General features: G+C 39.8%; 1 protein-coding gene across 1 annotated transcript; it reads left to right on the forward strand.

Moving 5' to 3' along the window:
* The first annotated feature begins 669 nt into the window (after positions 1–669).
* Positions 670–19,935, forward strand: fstl1b (follistatin-like 1b). Its single transcript, XM_026296270.1, has 11 exons — positions 670–811; positions 956–1,012; positions 11,581–11,682; positions 11,830–11,959; positions 13,336–13,368; positions 13,841–13,971; positions 14,818–14,936; positions 15,434–15,546; positions 16,535–16,645; positions 16,767–16,861; positions 18,500–19,935. Exons 1-11 carry the CDS (start codon positions 809–811, stop codon positions 18,539–18,541), a joined length of 936 nt encoding a protein of 311 aa, XP_026152055.1. The 5' UTR covers positions 670–808; the 3' UTR covers positions 18,542–19,935.
* Positions 19,936–20,228: the final 293 nt, after the last annotated feature.

The raw sequence follows: 20,228 nt of genomic DNA on the forward strand, positions 1-20,228 counted from the left end.
AAAAAAAAATCAATGTGATTATTGTGATACTCCCAGTATATGCTTCATGCTCTGTTGACGCTTCACATTATTTGAATCAGAATCCCTGTGATGATCAAACTGAACTGGTCAAAATGTGGCAAAATGTGCTTGACCTACATCTAGTACAGAGACAACAGCTAGTGAAGAAAAATGATAAACCACACGTGTTCCCTCAGGAAAAAGGATATTGTATTGTAAGTTCAGCTAGAAATACAAATCTAATGTGCATGTAAAGTTTCTGAGTATTTTTTGGCCATGTAAAAAAAAAGTATTGGAATTATTGTATTTAAAATGCAGCTCTGGTAGGTTGGTTGTGAGCTCATATGTCCCCAGACATAAACTAAAACAGCTGGAATTCAGTGATGAGATCAACTTATGATGATTATATTTGTAAATAAACTTGCTAGAGTCCACATGATCTTATAGTGTGTAAGCTCAGTCAGGTGATAATATTGTAGTAATGACTGACACACGCTGCAGTTTTGCAGAACGCGTCTGGAAAATCCATTTATTGACACTTAATCTAAAGAGCCTAGGGTGCACACACAAAATGCACACACACTTTCCCCATTTGCTGCCCCTCCTCTGCTCTTTGTAAGACTCCAGACGTTTTGATTGGCCGAGGCGGTGAGAGAGGAGGAGGAGAGACTGACGGACTGACACGAATTCCTCGGCGCTCCTCAAATTTCTTGAAATCACTGGCTCGACTCCTTCCCCGACAAAACATCCAGACCAGCTCGGCACCTCCAAAGCGTCTTTTTTTTACGAGGGCAGCAGCTTTTACAAAATGGTAACGTAGTGCGCTAAAAGTCGGGGGTTTCCTCAAGTTTTTCCTCAGCATTTTATGACACTGGTGTAGAAACCGATGTAGATGTTGAACTCTGTTCTTTCTTTCTTTTCTCACTAAACCTGACTTTCTCCTTTTTATGTCCAGATGTTGCGAAGTGCCGCTGTGCTCCTTCTGCTGGCCGTGGCTCTCTGTAACTCTCAGGTACATTTCTCTTTATTCAACTTAAAATTAGACTTTCGCTGTTTGACATCGGGGGTTATAGTCGGTAACATGAACAAACCACAGCTTTGTTCAGCTGAAGCACATCTGGAAAAAGAGTCGATCGCAGCCCTGTGTTGCAAATGGAGTGTTTTGTGTCTGGTAGTATTTATCTTTTTAAGGACAGACAGTTATTGCTGGTACTGCGCAGTTATGAGCTTCATTATGGAGACAATCAGACTCTCAGTCTGAACTAAACTGCAAATGAAAGAGTTTCTATTACCTGGGACATTGTTCTCATTCCTAAAAAAAAAAAAACATTGCATATTTGAGGCTCTTTTTTTTTTTTTTTTTTTTTTTTTTGTCTTTGAACTGAAAGGAACACGGATTTCACACATCCAGCTGGTCCACAGATACAGATCTCATGGTCTCAGTTGTGTGTGTGTGAGTGTGTGTTTTGTTTTCAGAGTTGTGAAGTTAACGGCGCAGCCAAACCTGCCTTAACAGGACAAGAGTGACACAAGAATGACAGTCAGCTGTGAAAAGAAAAGAAGGGAGGGCTAGTGTTTAAGGGTATGTGGCCTCCAGGTTTGATGGGCCTCATCGTCGGTGCTGTAGGGTGCTTGGGTGCAAAACACTCCACCAACTGGCAGCTGCTCTAATGGCAGATAAACACAATGCTTGAGTGGTCGGTCACAGAGCCCGTGCGTTTGTTTGTGTACTCATGGGTGGTGAGTGTGCTCCAGGGTTGTGAGAATACTCACCTTATGGGTCTCACACTGCAGCGCTAAGCAGCCCAGCCTCTGGGTAAACACAGAGATAATATGCTGTTAGATTAGCTGCTGTGGTGACACACGGGGATGACCAACTCAAACAGCACTGATTTAATAGGATAATCACTTAGACAACATGATAAACAGCTAGAAGCATCATAGGCCTGTATGTTACCACACAGGTCCATGTGGGAAATGCATTACAAAGTGTTAAATGAAAAGGTTGATGCCATGCTCATGTTTGTATGGTCAATATGATGCTATAATGAGCAGCCAGTTAACTTAGCTCAGCATATAGACTGGACCCATGATCAAACAAACAGCCTTAGACCTTTCTATCATCATCAACACGTTACATCCTGTCTGTTTGAGCTGTACAAAAATGGACATGCAAACACAATAACGTACTATGTGATATGTTCAGAATGACCATTAACTTCCTGCAATTCCCACTAGTTGCCTGGCAACTGGTTCCAGCCAAGAAAAAGTGTGACGGCTAACAGGTTTCAGTCTTTTTGCTAAGCTAAGCTAACCAGCTGCTCACTGGAGCTTTTCATCTAACGTTTGGTGAGGAACCAATTAGGTATATTTCCCAGAATGTGGAACTACTGCTTGAAGACTATACACATAAACAAACATAAACCAGTTGGTGTTTGATGGTCTTACCTCACTGGACACAGCTGTTTAACACCTGGCTTTGTGTTGACTCCTCTGTTGACCTGCAAATAAACAGGAAACTGGCTTCCTTTCATTTTTTTTCCAGCTGTGTCCTAATTAGAGAACAGAATCTTTAAAATACCTGCTGCTAAAGTTAGTAGTGACTGCTAGTAGGTAGATGCAGACCCTCCCTTCTGACTTTCCACTGCTGTCCCCAACTTTTCTGCCTGGAAAATGTGCTGTTGTGTGTGTCTTTATTGGGTTCACAAGGTGTGGCATAGCGAATGCATAGCACACAGCGCTGTTTGTTGAGTGCACCCAAGAAGTTAATGGGGAGGCAAGAGAAAGGCATCCATTCTCTAAAGGCAATTACCCTGATAATATATGGTCTGTTGACTGGCTGTGGGAAGAGCCTGAACTGACATACCACTGCACTGTCTAAAGGAGGTCAACATGTTGGAGCAAAGCCCTGGCAGGAGTGGATCTGATGAAGCTTCAGGGTGTCTACTGTGGTTACATTTGGGTAAATGGATGCATGTCAGACTGTATATACAGCATAAAGAGCTGGACAGACTGATTAAAAACAGGATTTTTTTGTGTGTGAATTGATGTTTTTATTTACTGTTGTGAGTGTAGGCTATTAAGAGCTGGACACTAACACCTGATTTACTATGAAGGAGAATGCCTGTGTGCTTTCTGAGGTGAAAAATTGCAGCGGTTGAAGATAAGGGCCTCCGAAATGTAGTTGGCAGGGTGGCTGAGGTCCAGAATGTATGTGGAAAACTGTATGCATGCAGGGCGGAAAGGAGATATGCATCTTGGGTATAAAATGTTGATGGGTTACTCAAACACTTTGGGAGCTTGATATGCAAAGGAGGTCGAGATGCAGGCATAGTGAAAGTCATAAGAGTCTGCAGCCTCGGGGGACATTTGCACACACACACTCGCATCTAAACAGAGGAGTGTTTATTTCTGTTTTTATGGCATGCAGTGTTATTGTGTTATCCTGCCTCATCCACGGTGAGGGTGGAATGACACAGTAATTTAGTTATCAGCGCTGACTCTGGATCTTGAAAAATGTAGATGTCATTGTAAAGTCAGCCCACCAAGGCAACTAGACAAGATTCCCTTACCGAGGTCTTGCATAGGAGGCTCTAATAGCAGGCTCTAATAGCAAGCCTCCCATCATGTTGCCATGTTGATGCCTGTTCTGTTTCATTCAAGGTGGGCTAAAAATATCTGCCCAGGTGGAGGGAACATGAGGGGACGTTGTGTCCTCTGCCTGTGTCAGCCTGCTCTAATTACGTTAGCTCAACATACAGTCATGGATCCTGTGCAGAGATTGTGGAGGGCAGTGACAAGAGTGATGTAAAGCAGATAGGAAATGGAGTCACAGTCATGTAGTCCTAGCAGGAGAGACTGGGGGTGAGGTAAGACTTGGCTGTGTGTGTGAGGGGGTAGAGAGTAAGAAAGAGGGGGGGTGTACTGTGTTTCATGTCCCTGCAGTGTGTTCTCTTCACTCTTGGCTTGGCTTAAAAGGAGTCCTCATTTAGCTTACCAGCTGCAGTGGTATCTTATCATTACCACCACTCTGCACTCAAAGGCACTATACATATAAATTAACACACACACACACACACACACATTTTAAAGAGCAACACTACAGTCTATTCAAAGATTTTGTGAACAGGTGATAAATATCAAACGCTAACATTCACACTACAGGTTAGGGACTTGGAAACGTATAGGTGTCCTGGCTTAAATGAGCTCAGTCAGAAACCTTTTTTTAGACTTGCCTCCTGAAAGGACAACAATTCCCTATTGTTCTCTTTTCTCACAGGCAGAGGCAATAAATCAATAAATCCTGAATTCTTCTTTTTTCCCTTCCTAGATGAATAAAGTTTATCTCATCTTTTCAACATCAACAGTGTGATGAGTTAAAAAAAATGCTTGAATTCGTGGGTCACTACACTCACTTACTTTACTAGTCCAAAGTTATCCAAATGTATCACAAATGTGTGTGTTTTTTTAAAATATAACCTGATAAGGCAGCCTCATAGCACCCATTAAATTCCACCACAGATAATTTTGTGTTCAGTGGCCTGTGTAGAGGATGCACCTTGAGATGAGGACCTGCATGTGAAATGCAGTTTGGTGTCAGATAAGTCAAAGAAGAGCGATTAGTTGGCAACCCCTGTGTGCAAGAAAATTCTTGCACTGTTAAGCAGAATACCTTGACAACTACTCCAGCTTTAATGTTTACACTGTTATTCACACAGTTTTATTTTCTTGTGATGTGCGTGATCTGGGCAGTGGGTGTATATCACAGATGAACGGGAAGAAAAAAAAAAACCTAGTTTATTTACTATTTTCCAAAGCTGTGTATTTTATAATCCAAAGAATTAAAACAGGCTACACATGATGTAATCCTTTAATTTGGGACTTTCAGTTCAGTCTTTCTAAAACAATTAATCAATTAGTAAAATAATCCGTCAAAAGTCTTATGATTTTCAAAATATAATGCAAAAATATACTTGTTTCACCCTGTGTGTGTGTGAGAGAGAGTTTTGTTCTTTGTGATGGTAACCTGAATATATTATATATTGTATATATTTATTGATATATTTATTCTATCTTCATATTTCCTGCAAGAAATGCACCATTTGGCATTCGCTAATTTGTGTCTCATTCCTGTCTTGTGTACATGACACAAGATAGTTGCAGATCATCAGAGTTTGTGTAAACAGAGATTACTTGCACTGGGTAAATGGTATTAAACACAAGTCCTCAAGGGAACATAAATCATTGTAATTTGTTCAACACATTGAGTTAGACAGCCACTCCCACAAAAAGCATTGCATTGTTTGAGCATTTAGTTTAATTCCTGACCTTTCAAAACAGTAACAACAGTCAAGCTCAAAGGTCCATTTACTATTACTAAAGCTTGTTAGAGTTGGTCTGTGTTGGTGGATCACCACAGGCTCGTCTGAGATGATAAGGTTGTGGAAAACATGAATGTTTAGAGTTAAACACACTTTAAATGGCTGCACACTGTAAGATGTCTTCTACAAACATGATCCAGGCATTAGCCCCAATACTGGCCTCAAAGAGGAGCAGAGAAGAAGGCAGGGAATCTGCTCATTCTCCTGGCCTGAGTTTATCATGGGCCCTCCCTTCTTCTTCCCCTCCCTTCCTCCCCTCTTTTCCTCACAGTGGAAAAATGCCCAGAACAGAGCAAGGGTGGGAGACACGGGAGAGAAAAGTGACACAGTGGGCAGAGAAAGTTAGTAAAGAGTTTGGGTAAAATGGCGAGGTTTTGTTGGCAATGATGAACAATGAGAGAGAGAGAGACAAAATAAGGTCAAAGTAATGACAACATCTGTACTTTCTACAAAGATGAGAATATGGGATTGTATGGACAGAGGTGGGACCCCTCCATTGGATTGACATGGGTCAGGTGGTGGGGACAGAGGACACTGTTGTCCCAGCAGTGTGACAACAGGGTGAACTGGGGAGGGGAGCCCGGGGGTGGTGCTCTGTTCGTGTTGCATGCGTTTTATTTTCTCTGGTGACCCTTTAACTGCGAGCAGATGTGGCTCTGCTTAGATTGTGACTAATTTCCTGCCTTTCTTTATTCTCCCTCATTCTCTTACATTTGCTGAGTTTTTTCTCTCTTTAACCCTTTTCCTTTCATTCTTTCTGTTTGGCTCTTTCTCTATCTTTCTTTCTGCATGTCTTTTGTTTCTTATTCTTGGTGTTTCTTTCGGGGTGTAGCTGCTATATTTCAGATCATGAGCAGCAAAGCTGGTGGGTGTAAAATAACAGGCTGCAGACTGAGGTGACATCATCTCGTCCGTTGGTGCATTCCTTTCACACTGAATAAGAAACACTGAGAAGAATAACAGGCAGATCAGTGTAAACTGGTCGCTCCAAGGTCCCTTTGTTTCTTCAAGTTTAATCTCAGACTTGGCCCCCCAGAAACCGTTTGAGACCACCAGTAGAGATTCAGATTAGTCTTTAACTTTGGCCTCATTATTCCAAAGATGCTACTCCATGAAATGCTAACCAGGCATTTAGACTGTTCATTTTGTAGTTTGCATGTGTGTTTCTCAGTGGAGCCTTTAGTGTATATCTGATCTCGAGTTGCTGTCGGGTGCAGAAGAAATGAGACGCAACTTGATTTGTTATGTATGAAAAAACAGTTGAATAGATTCAGAGGGAACAAAAGGGTAGAACGTTTTGAGAACTGAAGGACTTAAATTATTGAGGGCAAATGCTACAGCTTTCTGTAATGACTCAAATCTGGAGCCCATGACAGTCTCTAATGTTTTCCCCTGTGCAATGGATTTAGCCACAAGCTCGCATTAATTCTTTGTACGAGGAAACTGAATCATAGTTAACATGGTTCTCATTCTTCTTTGGCTGTGCTCCGCATCTCTTCTGGGAAAGAGGGAAAGAAGAAGGTAGAGGGAGGTCTTTATGGGCACAAGGAGGTGAGCCGTGCGGGTATGAGCCCTCCCTGATCCTTGAGAGTGCTGGACAGTCTGGAGAAATTCTGGAGAGGGGGAGAGCATGGGCACCTTTCTGACCTAGATATTAAGGGGATTTTGGCTAAAGACAAACTATGTTGGACCCCAGCTGAGTCACAGCACAGCTCAGGAATGCAACCCCCACCCTCCACTTTCTCATTCTTTTGATTCTGTCCCTTGTCTACATGACCTGCCATTTTCTCCCTTCTCCCTTAAAACATGCATTTGTTCGTGCATCTCTCAGTCTGAGTGTCTCTGGTGTGGTAACAAAAGCAGCACATGATGTAGAGAATGGAGCAGGTAAGAAACAAACAAGTGCTCTGCATAAAGCCTTGAGAATCTAATTATGTTTAAATGTTTATTTGCAGTGTAATGTGAGATGTGCGTATTTGCTGCCTTGCAGAGAAGTGGATGAGAAAATAAATACCTCTGTTTCCTTTGTCTGATGTAAAGTAGATATGAAACTACAGCCAGCAGTTTAGTTGAGGATAGAGACTAGAAACAGGAGGAAATGGTTCTCATGAATAAGCTAAACCTGTTGGTTTATTTAGCCTTGTACTAATAGTTGTTGTAAGTGGTGTCGGATTCAACCATTTCTCAGCCAGAAACTATTCACATTCAGTAAGTTAGTTACCATTTACCAAGTTTTAGTTTTGCAGATTTGTAATATCTGCTGCAAAATGTCTAAATGGAGACAGATATATGCCTTCAGGCTACAACTTAATGTCTGCCTTGACCTGACTGCTTCTCCTTTCATCGTTGTTCCAAATCCATGATGAGTTTTGAAATCTAACCTCTTTGATGGATAACAGAGATTTGCGGACGTCTTTGCGAAATGACAGCTATAATAACAATCAGTTATTCAAACCTCAGTCATTTACCATTTTTCTCAGTTCAGTAGCTATTATTATGGCAGTGTTTTTACAGTCATATATAAATAAAATGCAGTTACCTGCGTCGCTTTACATTGTTGCTTTTCTGTTCAGATTTGTCACATTTAATTGGGCTGAAAATAAAATCCACATAATCTTTTGAGTGGAATGAAGACCTTATTTTGTGCTAGTGACCAGAATTAATTAAAACGTCATTGCTTATCAGTCTCCTTTGAACCTTCTGGGATGGACCTTTTTATATTTCAGGTTCTGGTATCACAATATTTAGTTAATGAAAACACACACCACACTTAATGTACTTTAGGGAATAAACAGTGTATGTTTTTACAGTGAGGAACCAGCTCACTAGAAAAAATGGAGATATCTATATATCAAATCCAATACAGAAGCCCTGCAACAAACTCTAACATTAGATATTGATGTAGCTCAAGCTGAACCACCTTTCACCTCTTGTAATGCAACACAATTCAACAGCACCGGAAATTAAAGCCTCCACTATGGGAATAGCTCTGAATCAACATTTCTCTAAAGCAGTCTGAAGAAAAGTTCAATATAGAAGCAGTTACTCCAGGGATATTGTATTGGATTATAATAAATAAAGTTTGGTGTACCCAAGCTGATTAAATCGATCCTGATTGACTAAAAAATATATATTGAATAAGAAAGGTTAAATTCAGTGTTTGATGCTTTATTTTTTTTAAAAAAACCTTCCCTTTAAGCCGTTTCTCACTGTTGGCATGTCCACAGCAGGGGTTTACAATCTGTAAATCAATGTTTTCTGTACTAATAAGGGGCAGGATTCACAGTGGGAATAGTGACACTGTAATGTCACACCCAAAGGAAAAAAGCACTGATTGTTCTGTTAGACCAGTTGTGCATCACTGAGATGCATGCACAAATACATGTATGAATAAAATACAGAACATGCACAAAAAGGCAGAGAACCTCCATTATGCATATTGTTGTGCATGTGTGTATGGACACGGCCATACAGAAAGACATTTGTTCTAAGGCATTTTGTATGTGCTAGTGTTGACTTTGCTCCTGCTTTACTACCTGTGTCCTTTTCAGCAGTGGAAACTGCAAGAGGCCTTTTATTTTTAATTTTCTAAAGCGAGAATACATTACCCTTTGACTCTAGTCTGCCTCAGCATGGAGCCATTCAACATGTGGCAGGGAAGAAACTGACTTCAGAGTGCACACATCAACGCCTTTCCCCTTGGATCATCAGCAGCTATCTGTTTCTTAAAAGTGAGAGTCTTCTCGCAGCTTCCTCCTTTAATTCTTCCTCTCTCTGCTCCCTCATTTCCCCCTCCAACTTCCATTTAGCTGCACAAGGCTGGTCTCGGCTCACTGGCATGGCTCTTGCAGCCGTAAAAGGGCATGGCACTGGGAATGGGATGACAAAACATAGAGAATTACAGCAGAGCCGAAATTAAAGTACACTAGGCTTGAGAGGCACCACACAGACGCGGAAAGATGAAAATGATGCACAGAGGGTTGTGAGGGAACTAACTAAAATCTTTAAATTGCTTTAAGCTGAACCAGAAAGATAGAAACAGAAAAAATGTATGTGGATGGGCTAAGGAAATTGAGCTGTAAAATGTCTGCATATACAAACAGGCAGCTTTTTGGATCAAGGATGCAGTTTAGTGTCTCAGTTTTGTGTCTTAGTTTGTGGAGAACTCTGTTTTTTGTGTATATGCAACATTACATCTTGCCTCCTGATACATAAAATGCAGATCTTGGTTTTGAGAAATCTGAATATGCTACTGTTACTGGTACTGTTACTGTTATTATAGAACCGGAGATACTGTGGTCTCTAATCACCTCTTAAAGTCCTCATTTCTCTGGTTTGTTCTGTTTTACTTTGGTGACAGAACAATCACCTGCCCATTGTTTTCTACACTCTGTGATCTCATTATGGGCCTAGGTTTCATTTGCATCATTTTGTTTGACAAGTCTGTGATCTTGCCACAACAGGAGCTTGAACATGCTCTCACCATAGCAACAATCCACTCGAATCAGCTGAATAAGAGGCCATGTGACTCTGGATTCATTAGCTAAATGTCAGGGATCCTCTGTTCATGTTACTCGGAGAGAGAGAGAGAGAGAGATGGACAGACAGAGCTCTGTGTTTATACCAGATTCATCTAAGGAGCCCATCAATTATTCATGTTCTCATTGGAGCTTTCTACAGGTTTCAGCAGGCTTCTAGTCCATCTGTGTCTAACAAACAGACTTGTCCAGCAAGCTCAAGGCAACAGGAATTGCTTTGAAGATTTTCCATGACCTCAGCTTTAGAGTGGCAGTGTGTTCATATATTTAAATTGTGCACAGAATTGAACTGAGTGATGTTTGGATCACCCCCCGCCCCCCACCCTCCATCACCCAGCTCTGCACATCCATCTTCTATCATTAGTGAGTTTATGACAGTTTGGTCACAAGAATCCACATTAATTTTAACCTACATACCAGACAGACTCACAAACACTTAGTGCACATTGGAAGCCAACTCACGTGCAGTTCTGCACAGAAGGCCAACTTTCTGTCTGGCACTTACAGGAAATAGCCGCTTAGGGAGGAGGAGGGGAGTCTAGAGAAACTGGGAGGAGAAAAGGATTTTACAGAGCATGGGAATGGACCCAAAGGAAAACACAGCTCAGACTCCAGATGTGGAAACACCCTGTATACACATGTAAACTTAAATACACACACACACACACACACACACACAAACTCACATATATACAAAGACACACAGATAGGGAATGGAAGAGGTAATAAGGGTCATAAAACAGCTCTTGGAGCTCCGCTTGGCGTCTCGTGATTGGTTGTTTTGTAGTTCAAGTGAACTCATTTTTTGGCAACTTTCTACCATAAGCAAATGAAAGATAATGAAGCACAGGCATGAGAATGTCAATGACAGAAAATGAGACTCAACGAATGTACTGTAAAAGACAGTTTGAGACAGAAACCTTTAAATGGAACAAAGAATGGTTTTTAAGCTGACGAAGGCACCAAACACACAAGTCTAAGTCTAAGACGTGTGCTTTAAAAACTTAGTGACTTGTGTAGCCAAGTATGGTAAACCATACTCAGAATTTGTTCTCTGCTTTTAACCCATCCCAAAGTGTACACACAGTAGTGAACACACACAGAGAAATGGGCAGGCGGCAACTGGGGGTCTGGTGCCTTGCTCAAGGGTCTGACCTCAGTCATTGTATTGAAGGTGTCTATTGCCGGTCCTGAGACTCGAAGTTGCAACTTTTAGGTTACAAGTCCGACTCCCTATCCATTAGGCCACGACTGCTCTGACTGCTTTACTATTTTAGTTCTTTTTTTGGAGGACTATGGTCATCTTTTAATACTTGAGCCAAGTTGACATGGTAACTCATACTTTAATAAAACGTGAGGTGTTAAAGGAGAGGGATTTTTGCTTTTTGATTATGATTCAAAATACACACAGAGATCGACAAGCCCACAGGCTGAGCATCATGTCATCAGTCATGTCTGTGACAGATAATCACCAGTGCTTTAATGTCAATCTATAATATTTAAATTTTTTTTGTCCTATATGCAGATTTGTGTTAGATATGTGTTGTAAACCACATTCATTGTGTTTTCCATAGTGCCTCCATTAGTGCAACAGTGCCGCCCTGTGTGTGAAACCAGTCGAAACCAATGGTATTATGGGGCAACATGTTTTTTTCTTTCAGGAGCTGCAGAGCAAGAGCAAAGTATGTGCCAATGTGTTCTGTGGAGCTGGTAGAGAGTGTGCTGTCAGTGAGAAGGGAGAGCCCAGCTGTCTGTGTATAGAGGTGAGTCGCTGGTGAATATCAGTGCAGCTCAGCAGATATTATTATGTACTGTTTATCTTTACACTTAAAGGTGAAAGGTGAGATAAAATTTTCCTCTACTTTTCACCTCATTCTCCTCCTTCTCTTTTATCTCCCCATTTTTTTCAGAGCTGTAAACCCCACAAGAGATCAGTGTGTGGCAGCAATGGAAAGACCTACAGGAATCACTGTGAGCTCCACAGAGATGCTTGTCTGACTGGCTTGAAGATCCAGGTGGCCCACGATGGACACTGCCAGGGTACCAGCATCAGCGCACGGCACCATAACACAAACTAAAACTGGTGGCAGAACTTTCCGACCCTCATTAGTATCACACAGTTTTCCTCAGCTAATTACTGCAAGTTTCCCCAATGTAGAAATTTCCTCTGTGTTAAAATATCCTTTTTTTTAGCACTTTAAGGATTTCTTATCTATTTTGACTTAAAAGTCGAGTTGCTTCTTAATCTTGGTAATAGTATTGCCAGCTGTTATTTGGAGGTCATTTTTATAATCGTATTAAAGATGAAAGTGAAGAAGTTTTTATCAAGGGCAATAAAATATTCTCATAAGTCTGAGTACCTTATCAAGTCGAGGTGTTGAATCCGAACAGGGGAGAAAAATTGAAGAGCCAACACTGAAAATCACATTCATACAATTTTGTTTCATTATTTTTATTTTTAAATATGACTTCAGAGACTATTCTTTGAAAGACTGTGGTTACACAGACATGTGTTATTGACTGGCACATATGGTATATTTGTGCACCAGTCAATCTTTCTCTCCCAGTAATGTTTCTGGTACCTCAATCAAGAATATCTACTATCAAGTACTGACCTGATACCAGTACAAATTAAATTGCTTCTCTTTTTAAAACACATTTTAATGTATGCTAATGTAAGACCAGGGACTGGTATGCTACTAAACACAAGTTGGGAACTTATAATAACTAAATAAATATAACAAGTTATGGAATGAATTATAATGAGTAATGAATATTTATCCACAACTGACCAAGAAACTGTATTTACTGTAGAGTGTCCAGTTCAATAAGATATTATATTGACACCAGTACAGATCCGACATATCAGACTAGACTAAACTAATTTCTAAGAAGAAACTGTAAGGAATCACATGAAGTGCACAATGGAAACTCCAATGTTAAAGTCCATTTTTGTTATAGCTTGTTTATTTCATAATTGGTATAATATAGACAGATATTCTCTTGGCCCTTTTTGCTGAACTAGCTCATATTCATACATGTGATATCAGAGGTAACTGGGTTCTTAATAAACCATATAAAGCCACCCAGACATCACCTCACTCAGGCAGTCTACGGTAATACTCCCATCCCTTATCTCGACTTATCTATAAAAACTGCTTATATTGGTGTCTTATCATCAGTAAACGTTCACTGTTGGTGACACTCTTTATGCTCTGTTGACCTGGACATTGACCATAACTGTGGCAGAAAAGGTCGCCAGGGAAAGCAGTTATCTTACACTGTCCTTCTTATCGACCTTTGACCAAGTGCACAGTGACAAGTTTAACTCAATTCAGCTGAATCAATTCACTGCAGTTCAGTTGACTTTTTGCCTCAAACGTTAATTCTTTCTCTCTTTTTATAATCATATTTAGAGAAGAAAACAGAGCAGGCAGCTGCCAGCCCAGGTGAGTTTTGGTGTGTGTGCGTGTGCATGTTTGCTCATATTACATGGATACATATGAAATTGGGTTTTAAAGACTTTAAGTATTTGAAATTTTAGTAAGACCATCTAACTTCAGGGTCAATTTTTGATTCAGGGCATGTTTTGCAGGATAAGACTAATGAATGTCTATATTTTTGTTATTTTTCATAAATGCCATACAGAGACTAAAATCACCAATGAATTTTCTGCACTGCTATTGTCCAAAAACTAAAGAACAAAGCAGGTCTGACTCCCACATAACTGTAGAAATTAGTCTCAAATTGATTGTTCTTTTCTAAATGAGTTTAGATCCAGTGAAAGTTTAATACAATCAAAGTCAAAATACCTGCACAAAAGGACAGCAATCAAATAGTGAAATAGCTTGTAACATAGCTTTACTCCTTTGCATTATTTATTAATTCTATTCACCTATGGAGTGCTTTCCACCCCTGCAGTGGTTTGCTATGCTGCTGACCGCAATGAGCTGAGGAGTCGTGTGATCCAGTGGCTGCAGACTCAGGTTGTCCCAGACGGTTGGTTTGTCCATGGATCCAACTTCTCTGACATCTTGCTCAAATACTTCAAGGTGGGTTCTTTTTTCTGTTGGGGCCCAGAAAGACAGAATGGACCGTGGTCTCTGTTAGTGTCCACTCTTGTTCTTGCACAATTTTACAGAATACACCTGTTTATTTATCCATGTAGGCCCCCTACAACCACCCTGGTCCTTAAATCTACAGGAGACTTTATCTGTTTATTCATGTGACAGGCTTTTCAAACATGTCAGTTGATGGTTATAGCATCTGTCTCCTGTGGCAAAGTCACTATGTGAGCTGACTTTAAGCTGATGTTAAGGCAGAAGAGCAGCTGGTTCTTTGCACAGTTTGTTTAAACAGCAGTATTTGTTTATCTGCTCATTCTCATGAGAAAAGGTGCTGGACATCTAAAGGTTATACCTTTATACAGCATCTCATGAATGTTTTCGGTCCATCTGTCTTCCTTGAAAACACAATCATACAATGATGTATGCTGAAAATGCTCCAGTCCCAGTTTACAATATCACAAAACAAATACAGGTTATAACAAGACCATTATATTTGAGGTGCTCATGCCAAATTCACTTTATTCAGCATTACAGTTACAGGATATTTGTCTTGGCAGTTGTTGTGCTCTAGGTATTTTTTGCTGGAGTGCTAATTTACTGGCTGCCCGGAAATATCAATAATTTCTTTTCAGGGAAATATTTGTACTACACATACACATGGTGCAAACTGATAAAAGCATAGTATGACTCCATACTATGACATAGTATGAATGATTAAAAATGTTGGCACCGGGCAGCTTGAAAGTTCACTGTAAAAGTTTAAGCATATTGTTCATATACTAGCGTACATGGTTAACTGTGCCTTTCCTGTGTTTGTCCATGTTTCTCTAGTCCTATGACAATGGTGACTCTCAGCTGGACTCTGCAGAGCTCCTCAAATTCATCCAGCACAATGACTCTGTCGTGGAGTTTCAGTCCTACGCAGACCAAGAGAGCAACAAGCTGCTCAGGTTTGTGTGTTTGTTGGTTTGCATGCTTACATACATGTGTATGAGGCCAGAGCAGGGAGTAAATAGTAACTGTTTACACTCTTATGTCAGTATTTCATTTCCCCTTAGACTATGAGAACATTTCTTTTTGTGGTAATGCTCATACATACAGACACACACTTGCCGTGCTGTGCATAAAGTTTGAGGAGACGCAGAAGGAGCATTGTCCCCACAGCTACGCTGTGTCTAGTATTGGTCCAATGAAATATAAATACAAATATAAATAAAGGAATGCAATAAAATTAAATGATTGTCAGAAATAATTTTCCTCTCATTGAACTGGACCAGTGCAAACTTTACTGAAAGCCAGACATACATAAACATCTGTGCTATGTGTCATAAACACACCAAACTAATTATCCTTTCTCCAGTATATGTTTCTCCGTAATGGGCTGTGTCACCGTGTGAAGCGGCTGATAAGTATTCTATTTGCATACATGTGTGTGTGTTCTTCTCAGGAGCCTGTGTGTTGATGCCCTCATCGAACTCTCTGATGAAAATGCAGATTGGAAGCTGAGCTTTGATGAGTTTCTCAACTGCCTGAAGCCTGGCTTCAACCCACCAGAGAAGAGTGAGTTTCAAGTGATCATTTGCATACTTTAACATAACATAGTGTAAAGTTACACACCACTAGATGAACTACACTGCTGGGGATAAAAGTGTTGGTGTCCTTCTACTTAAAAAGGAGAAAACACACTGTTATGATTCCACGAAGCCCACTTACAGTCAGAAAGTGACATACAGTATGGTGTGATTGGATACTGTTGTACCTTGATCATGGAAATAAGTCTATAGTTCTAAAGGTCTTTTAATTGGAATACTACCAGGAATAGTGGAGTTTTATCTCAGTGAAGTAAAAGTGTTTTAACCACACCTGAATGCACTGACTAAAACTTAGACTTGAGTCCCAGCAAACTGGCTGTAGAAATGAGAATCAAACTGCTAAACAGTTTGAGGAAGAGTCAGATTTGATTGTCAGTCTGCCCAGTCACATTGTGAAAACTGGGTTAAAGTTCACAGGAAATAGAGGTATTGCTCTGTCACAGCGAAAATATCTACCAGGGAGCGCTGAATGCTGAAGCTCCACTACAGTCAAGGGCATGCACACATTTCTTTCTATAGTTGTGAGGTCATTCACTTATATAATACATTCCCTAGCACCAAACCCCTAACCTTAATGTAACAAATAAATTCCAAACCTCAATCTTTGCCATAACCCTTAAATCCTAAAGCAAAGGAATACACACAAACACATGCACATTTGACAACCCTGTAGTGGATTTTCTAACCACATCTGCAGGGTATTTTTGGTCATAGAAAGAATAAATTTCAAGCCTGGCTATTATAAGAGGGATACACATGCTAAATGTTATAGGCATTGGACCTTAAAATTAAGCTGCTGGATGAATGACGTGGCATTTTGACATTCTGACAAGTCATGGCCATTGGAACTGATATCGCTGTAACACTGTTTTTGTTATCATCCTGATACAGTGGTTTATCACACAGTGTGGTCTTGGCTGAATAATCATGTAAACATAGCATATGTGTTTCTGCAGAATGTGCCTTGGAGGATGAGACTTATGAGGACGGTGCCGAGACCCAGGTGGAATGTAACCGCTGTGTTTGTGCATGTGGCAACTGGGTCTGCACTGCTATGACCTGCACTGGTGAGTTAATACGCAAGAAGTGATCTTTATATACTAGTTATTAGTCTGGTAATTAAAATCAGGCCACAAATAAAAACGCACCCTGCAACCATGATAGTCTATTGCTTTGTTATCTATCCAGACAAAACGGCAACTGTGGATGAGTCAGTAGATGCTGGGGCAGAGATGACTGAGGAGGAGTGGGATCTCCGTGTGGCTGAGCTCAACAAGCACCAGGTCTGTCTTTGCAATCTGAAAACCCATAGACACAGTAAAGAATGTAATGTAATCAATCATATTAATATCTTCATAGAGCAGAACTGCAAGCCAGAATTTCTTTACACAAAAGGACAAATTGCTTGGCCATAGTCTCAATTTTTAAATGATATTTCAAAGCTTTATCACTGCCTGACACTCAAAGAATTCCACTTGTGTATAAGGTCGATTAAATATCAATGACAAGAGCTGTAACCTGAACATATGCTTCTAGATTCCTTCAGAATATAACCTTGATTACTTGCAGTGTGTCTCTGGACAAAGACTATATGAATCGAACTGCTCATCCAGCACAATACAATTCACAGAGGAATTGGTAGGTGTAAATTTTTATGTGACTGTGCCGACCTGACACAGCTGAATGAGCCAGGGATTCAGCAGCTTTATGACACCTGGCATGAAAAGTGAAACAATAAATTAAAATCTGTAAAATAAAAAAAATGTTTTCTGTATTAGATCAATAAAATTATGAGGTAGCCATAACTATGAAATTTAGCGCAGATACCAGACAAAGAGAACAAAATAATCACCACTATTTTCCTTATTATATATAGATGTGCAAGGATGTACCGAATGAAAGATTTTCCATTACAGGTTATTCAAATTATATAGTTAATTATTCATAAGAGTGACTCTGCTAGAATTAGAAAAGTGGCATTCTGATTTTATATCTGTCAGTTTACCTGTTTGCTGAATACATGCAAAAAGGTTGCATGCAGGTTATATTATGGTTTCTGAGTGAGCTGCAAAGTGTGCTAAATTTCATCAAGTGATGCCACACAAGTCACTGTCGGTTAAATCTGAAGACCACAAGTGTGAAAAAAAAAATCTGAGCGTGAAGTTAGAAAGTAGTTAGAAAGTAGCAGCTTCTCATTCCCATTGGGGCTAGTGACGTGAATCTAAATTAGCTTCTACTGGTATTAATAAACAAGATTCTTAGACTTAGTGGCTGAGTTGCTTTGTGGTTGCACACTGGAAAGTCTAAATGTGAAAGGTGCACAGTAGTTGAGCTGGGTTACTACAAACTTGTCTTCAAAATGCAGTGGATATGCAGGCAGTCCTGGAACATCTGTACAATGTCTGGACAATACTACGTCTTCTCCGATCAAAATAGATGGGAATCACAACCATGGCAGACAAAGACGAAAGTTCTAAAACCTATCCAAATGAGAAAAACAGCTTAAAAATTCACATAGATTGTGAGAAACTGACTTTATTCCAATTATTCATCTCACTGACCTTGTACATCAAGAGAGGTTTACTGTTTTTGAGGCATGTGCATGTGTACTTGCTTATATGTGTGTATGAGAGCATGAGGCTCATCAGGTGAAACTAGACCACTGGCTTGAGGCCATAGCTGAATTAACAACATCATGTATTCTGGACTCCAGAAGGGCAGCTTATAGAGCCACTAAACAAATAAAATGTAGCTTTCTGTTAGCTTTTTGGGGTGAGATCTACACTGAATTCATCACAAGCACCTACTTTAAAAAAAACAAATATTTTGATGCTTACGCAAATACGGTATGTGTGCATATTATACGCTATAATAAATTACACATTATAATTGCTTTTCTGTCATTTTTTTTTCAATCTCAGGAAACAGTCGAGAAGATGAAGACCAGCACAAAGGAGGCCTAAATAAGGACTCAGTGAAGGAGAAGATGCACAACATCACCCTTCTTCTATACTTGATTTACATTGCAACCGAGTGTTGTTTTTAAACTGACTTGTTCATGTTTCTCTATGTTAATTATTATACATTTTTACATTGTGTAATTGTTTGTATATGATTCTCATGTTCAGTACTGTCATTTTTGATTGTATTACTGTGCTCCCACACTAGCCCTGGGGATACTTTTTTTTGTTCTTGTTTTTTCCTACAATCCTTATATTTTTCAGTTATTATGAAACAATCTGTCAAGTTGTCACTGTTTGGAATGTGGAAGTCACTGAGAAGGTAGTTGGGTTATGAATCTGGAGAATCCACTTGTTTAAACGAGGGGAACTGTAGGAGTGCAAAGACAGTTGACACCTGCATGCATCTCCACACCCTCATGGGTTTAACGTTCAGCGGACTAGTTGAAGAGGCTGGGAAAGGAGGGTAAAGCTACTAGATTTTGATTTTTAACTGCCACATTAGGCCACTACTTGACCAATGCACTTCTCTTTCTTTCTCTCTATCTCTCTTATACTATAGTTTATCACAAGCCTGAACTTTATTTGTATCTTAGTGCTAAAGTAATAATATTGTTTCAAAAATGTTCTGCAAAATGCTTATATGTACAGTATGTTATTGGCTTGAATGAGATCTCATCTTGTTCCCATGTTATGTTTATGCAAGTCTCTCTGGTGCTTTTTGATTACATATTTCTTTGTCTGTGTCTTACATTTCCGAGGCAAAAACAGTCTAGCTTTCAGTGGGAAGCAGCACAACAGCACCAGGTGAGACTTGATGTGAATATGGCATGATGAAAACTGAAACCAAAGTATTGATGAAGTGTTTGAATGATGTGGAAAATTCTCCAGGTAAAACATTACTCTGGACCCAGCAACAACACTATACCTGTGCTTTCAAAATCACTCTTAACAGAAGGACTAGCCTCACTGTCAGCTAAAGTAGCTTAGAAGCATCAGTAACCGGGTGCATATGAAACGTGTGTGTGTGTGTGTGTGGGTGTGTGTGTGTTTTTAAGTGTGATGCTGAGAGTAGTTTTGTTTGTTAAATTTGTTTATTTGATCAAATCCTGTATCTTAATTGAGAGGTTTGACAATAAATATCAGTGCCTTAGATCTGCAAACAGTATAGGTCTCTCCCTTTGCCTGCACATAGGCTGTTGTGCCATGTTGCATTGCAAAAATGTGTGTGCTTTGCTGAAGTTTAGCAGTAAACTAGTGCTTTGTGACTCTACCCCTGATAAATGTTTGTGTGAAAGCTGCGTTACTAGGTTCAAGCCAAATCTTTATAATACACTACAGGTGCAGAGACTGTAAGGAACATGTATCTATGCCAGTAAATCCCATACACAACAACACATCTGTGTCACTTTCTTTGTGTTTGGAAGCATGTGAAATACTAATTGAAAGAAAGAACAGTTCTGGCTTGTAGATCAATAATAGGAGGACGTACAAAGTCTGAATAAGGAATTGTTATATAAAGCTATTGCTACGTTTGTAGGACTAGTTAATGAGTGTCTACAGTGTCCCCTGATGTGTCTTTGCCCCTAAATTTTGGAACAGTTTATCTCACACCATTATAGTATTTTATTGAATCAACATTTTTTTAAATGAAAACTTTACTTTATCTACTCATTTACTAAAGTTTATA

This window comes from Mastacembelus armatus, chromosome 21 (genome assembly GCF_900324485.2).
Source record: "Mastacembelus armatus chromosome 21, fMasArm1.2, whole genome shotgun sequence".
NCBI lineage: Eukaryota > Metazoa > Chordata > Actinopteri > Synbranchiformes > Mastacembelidae > Mastacembelus > Mastacembelus armatus.

Bases quoted from the DNA above. Each gene is read 5' to 3' on its own strand.
- fstl1b (XM_026296270.1), top strand. The intron at 11,960-13,335 runs GTACCAGCATCA...AATCATATTTAG, and splicing joins CCACGATGGACACTGCCAGG to AGAAGAAAACAGAGCAGGCA. The intron at 14,937-15,433 runs GTTTGTGTGTTT...TGTTCTTCTCAG, and splicing joins GAGAGCAACAAGCTGCTCAG to GAGCCTGTGTGTTGATGCCC.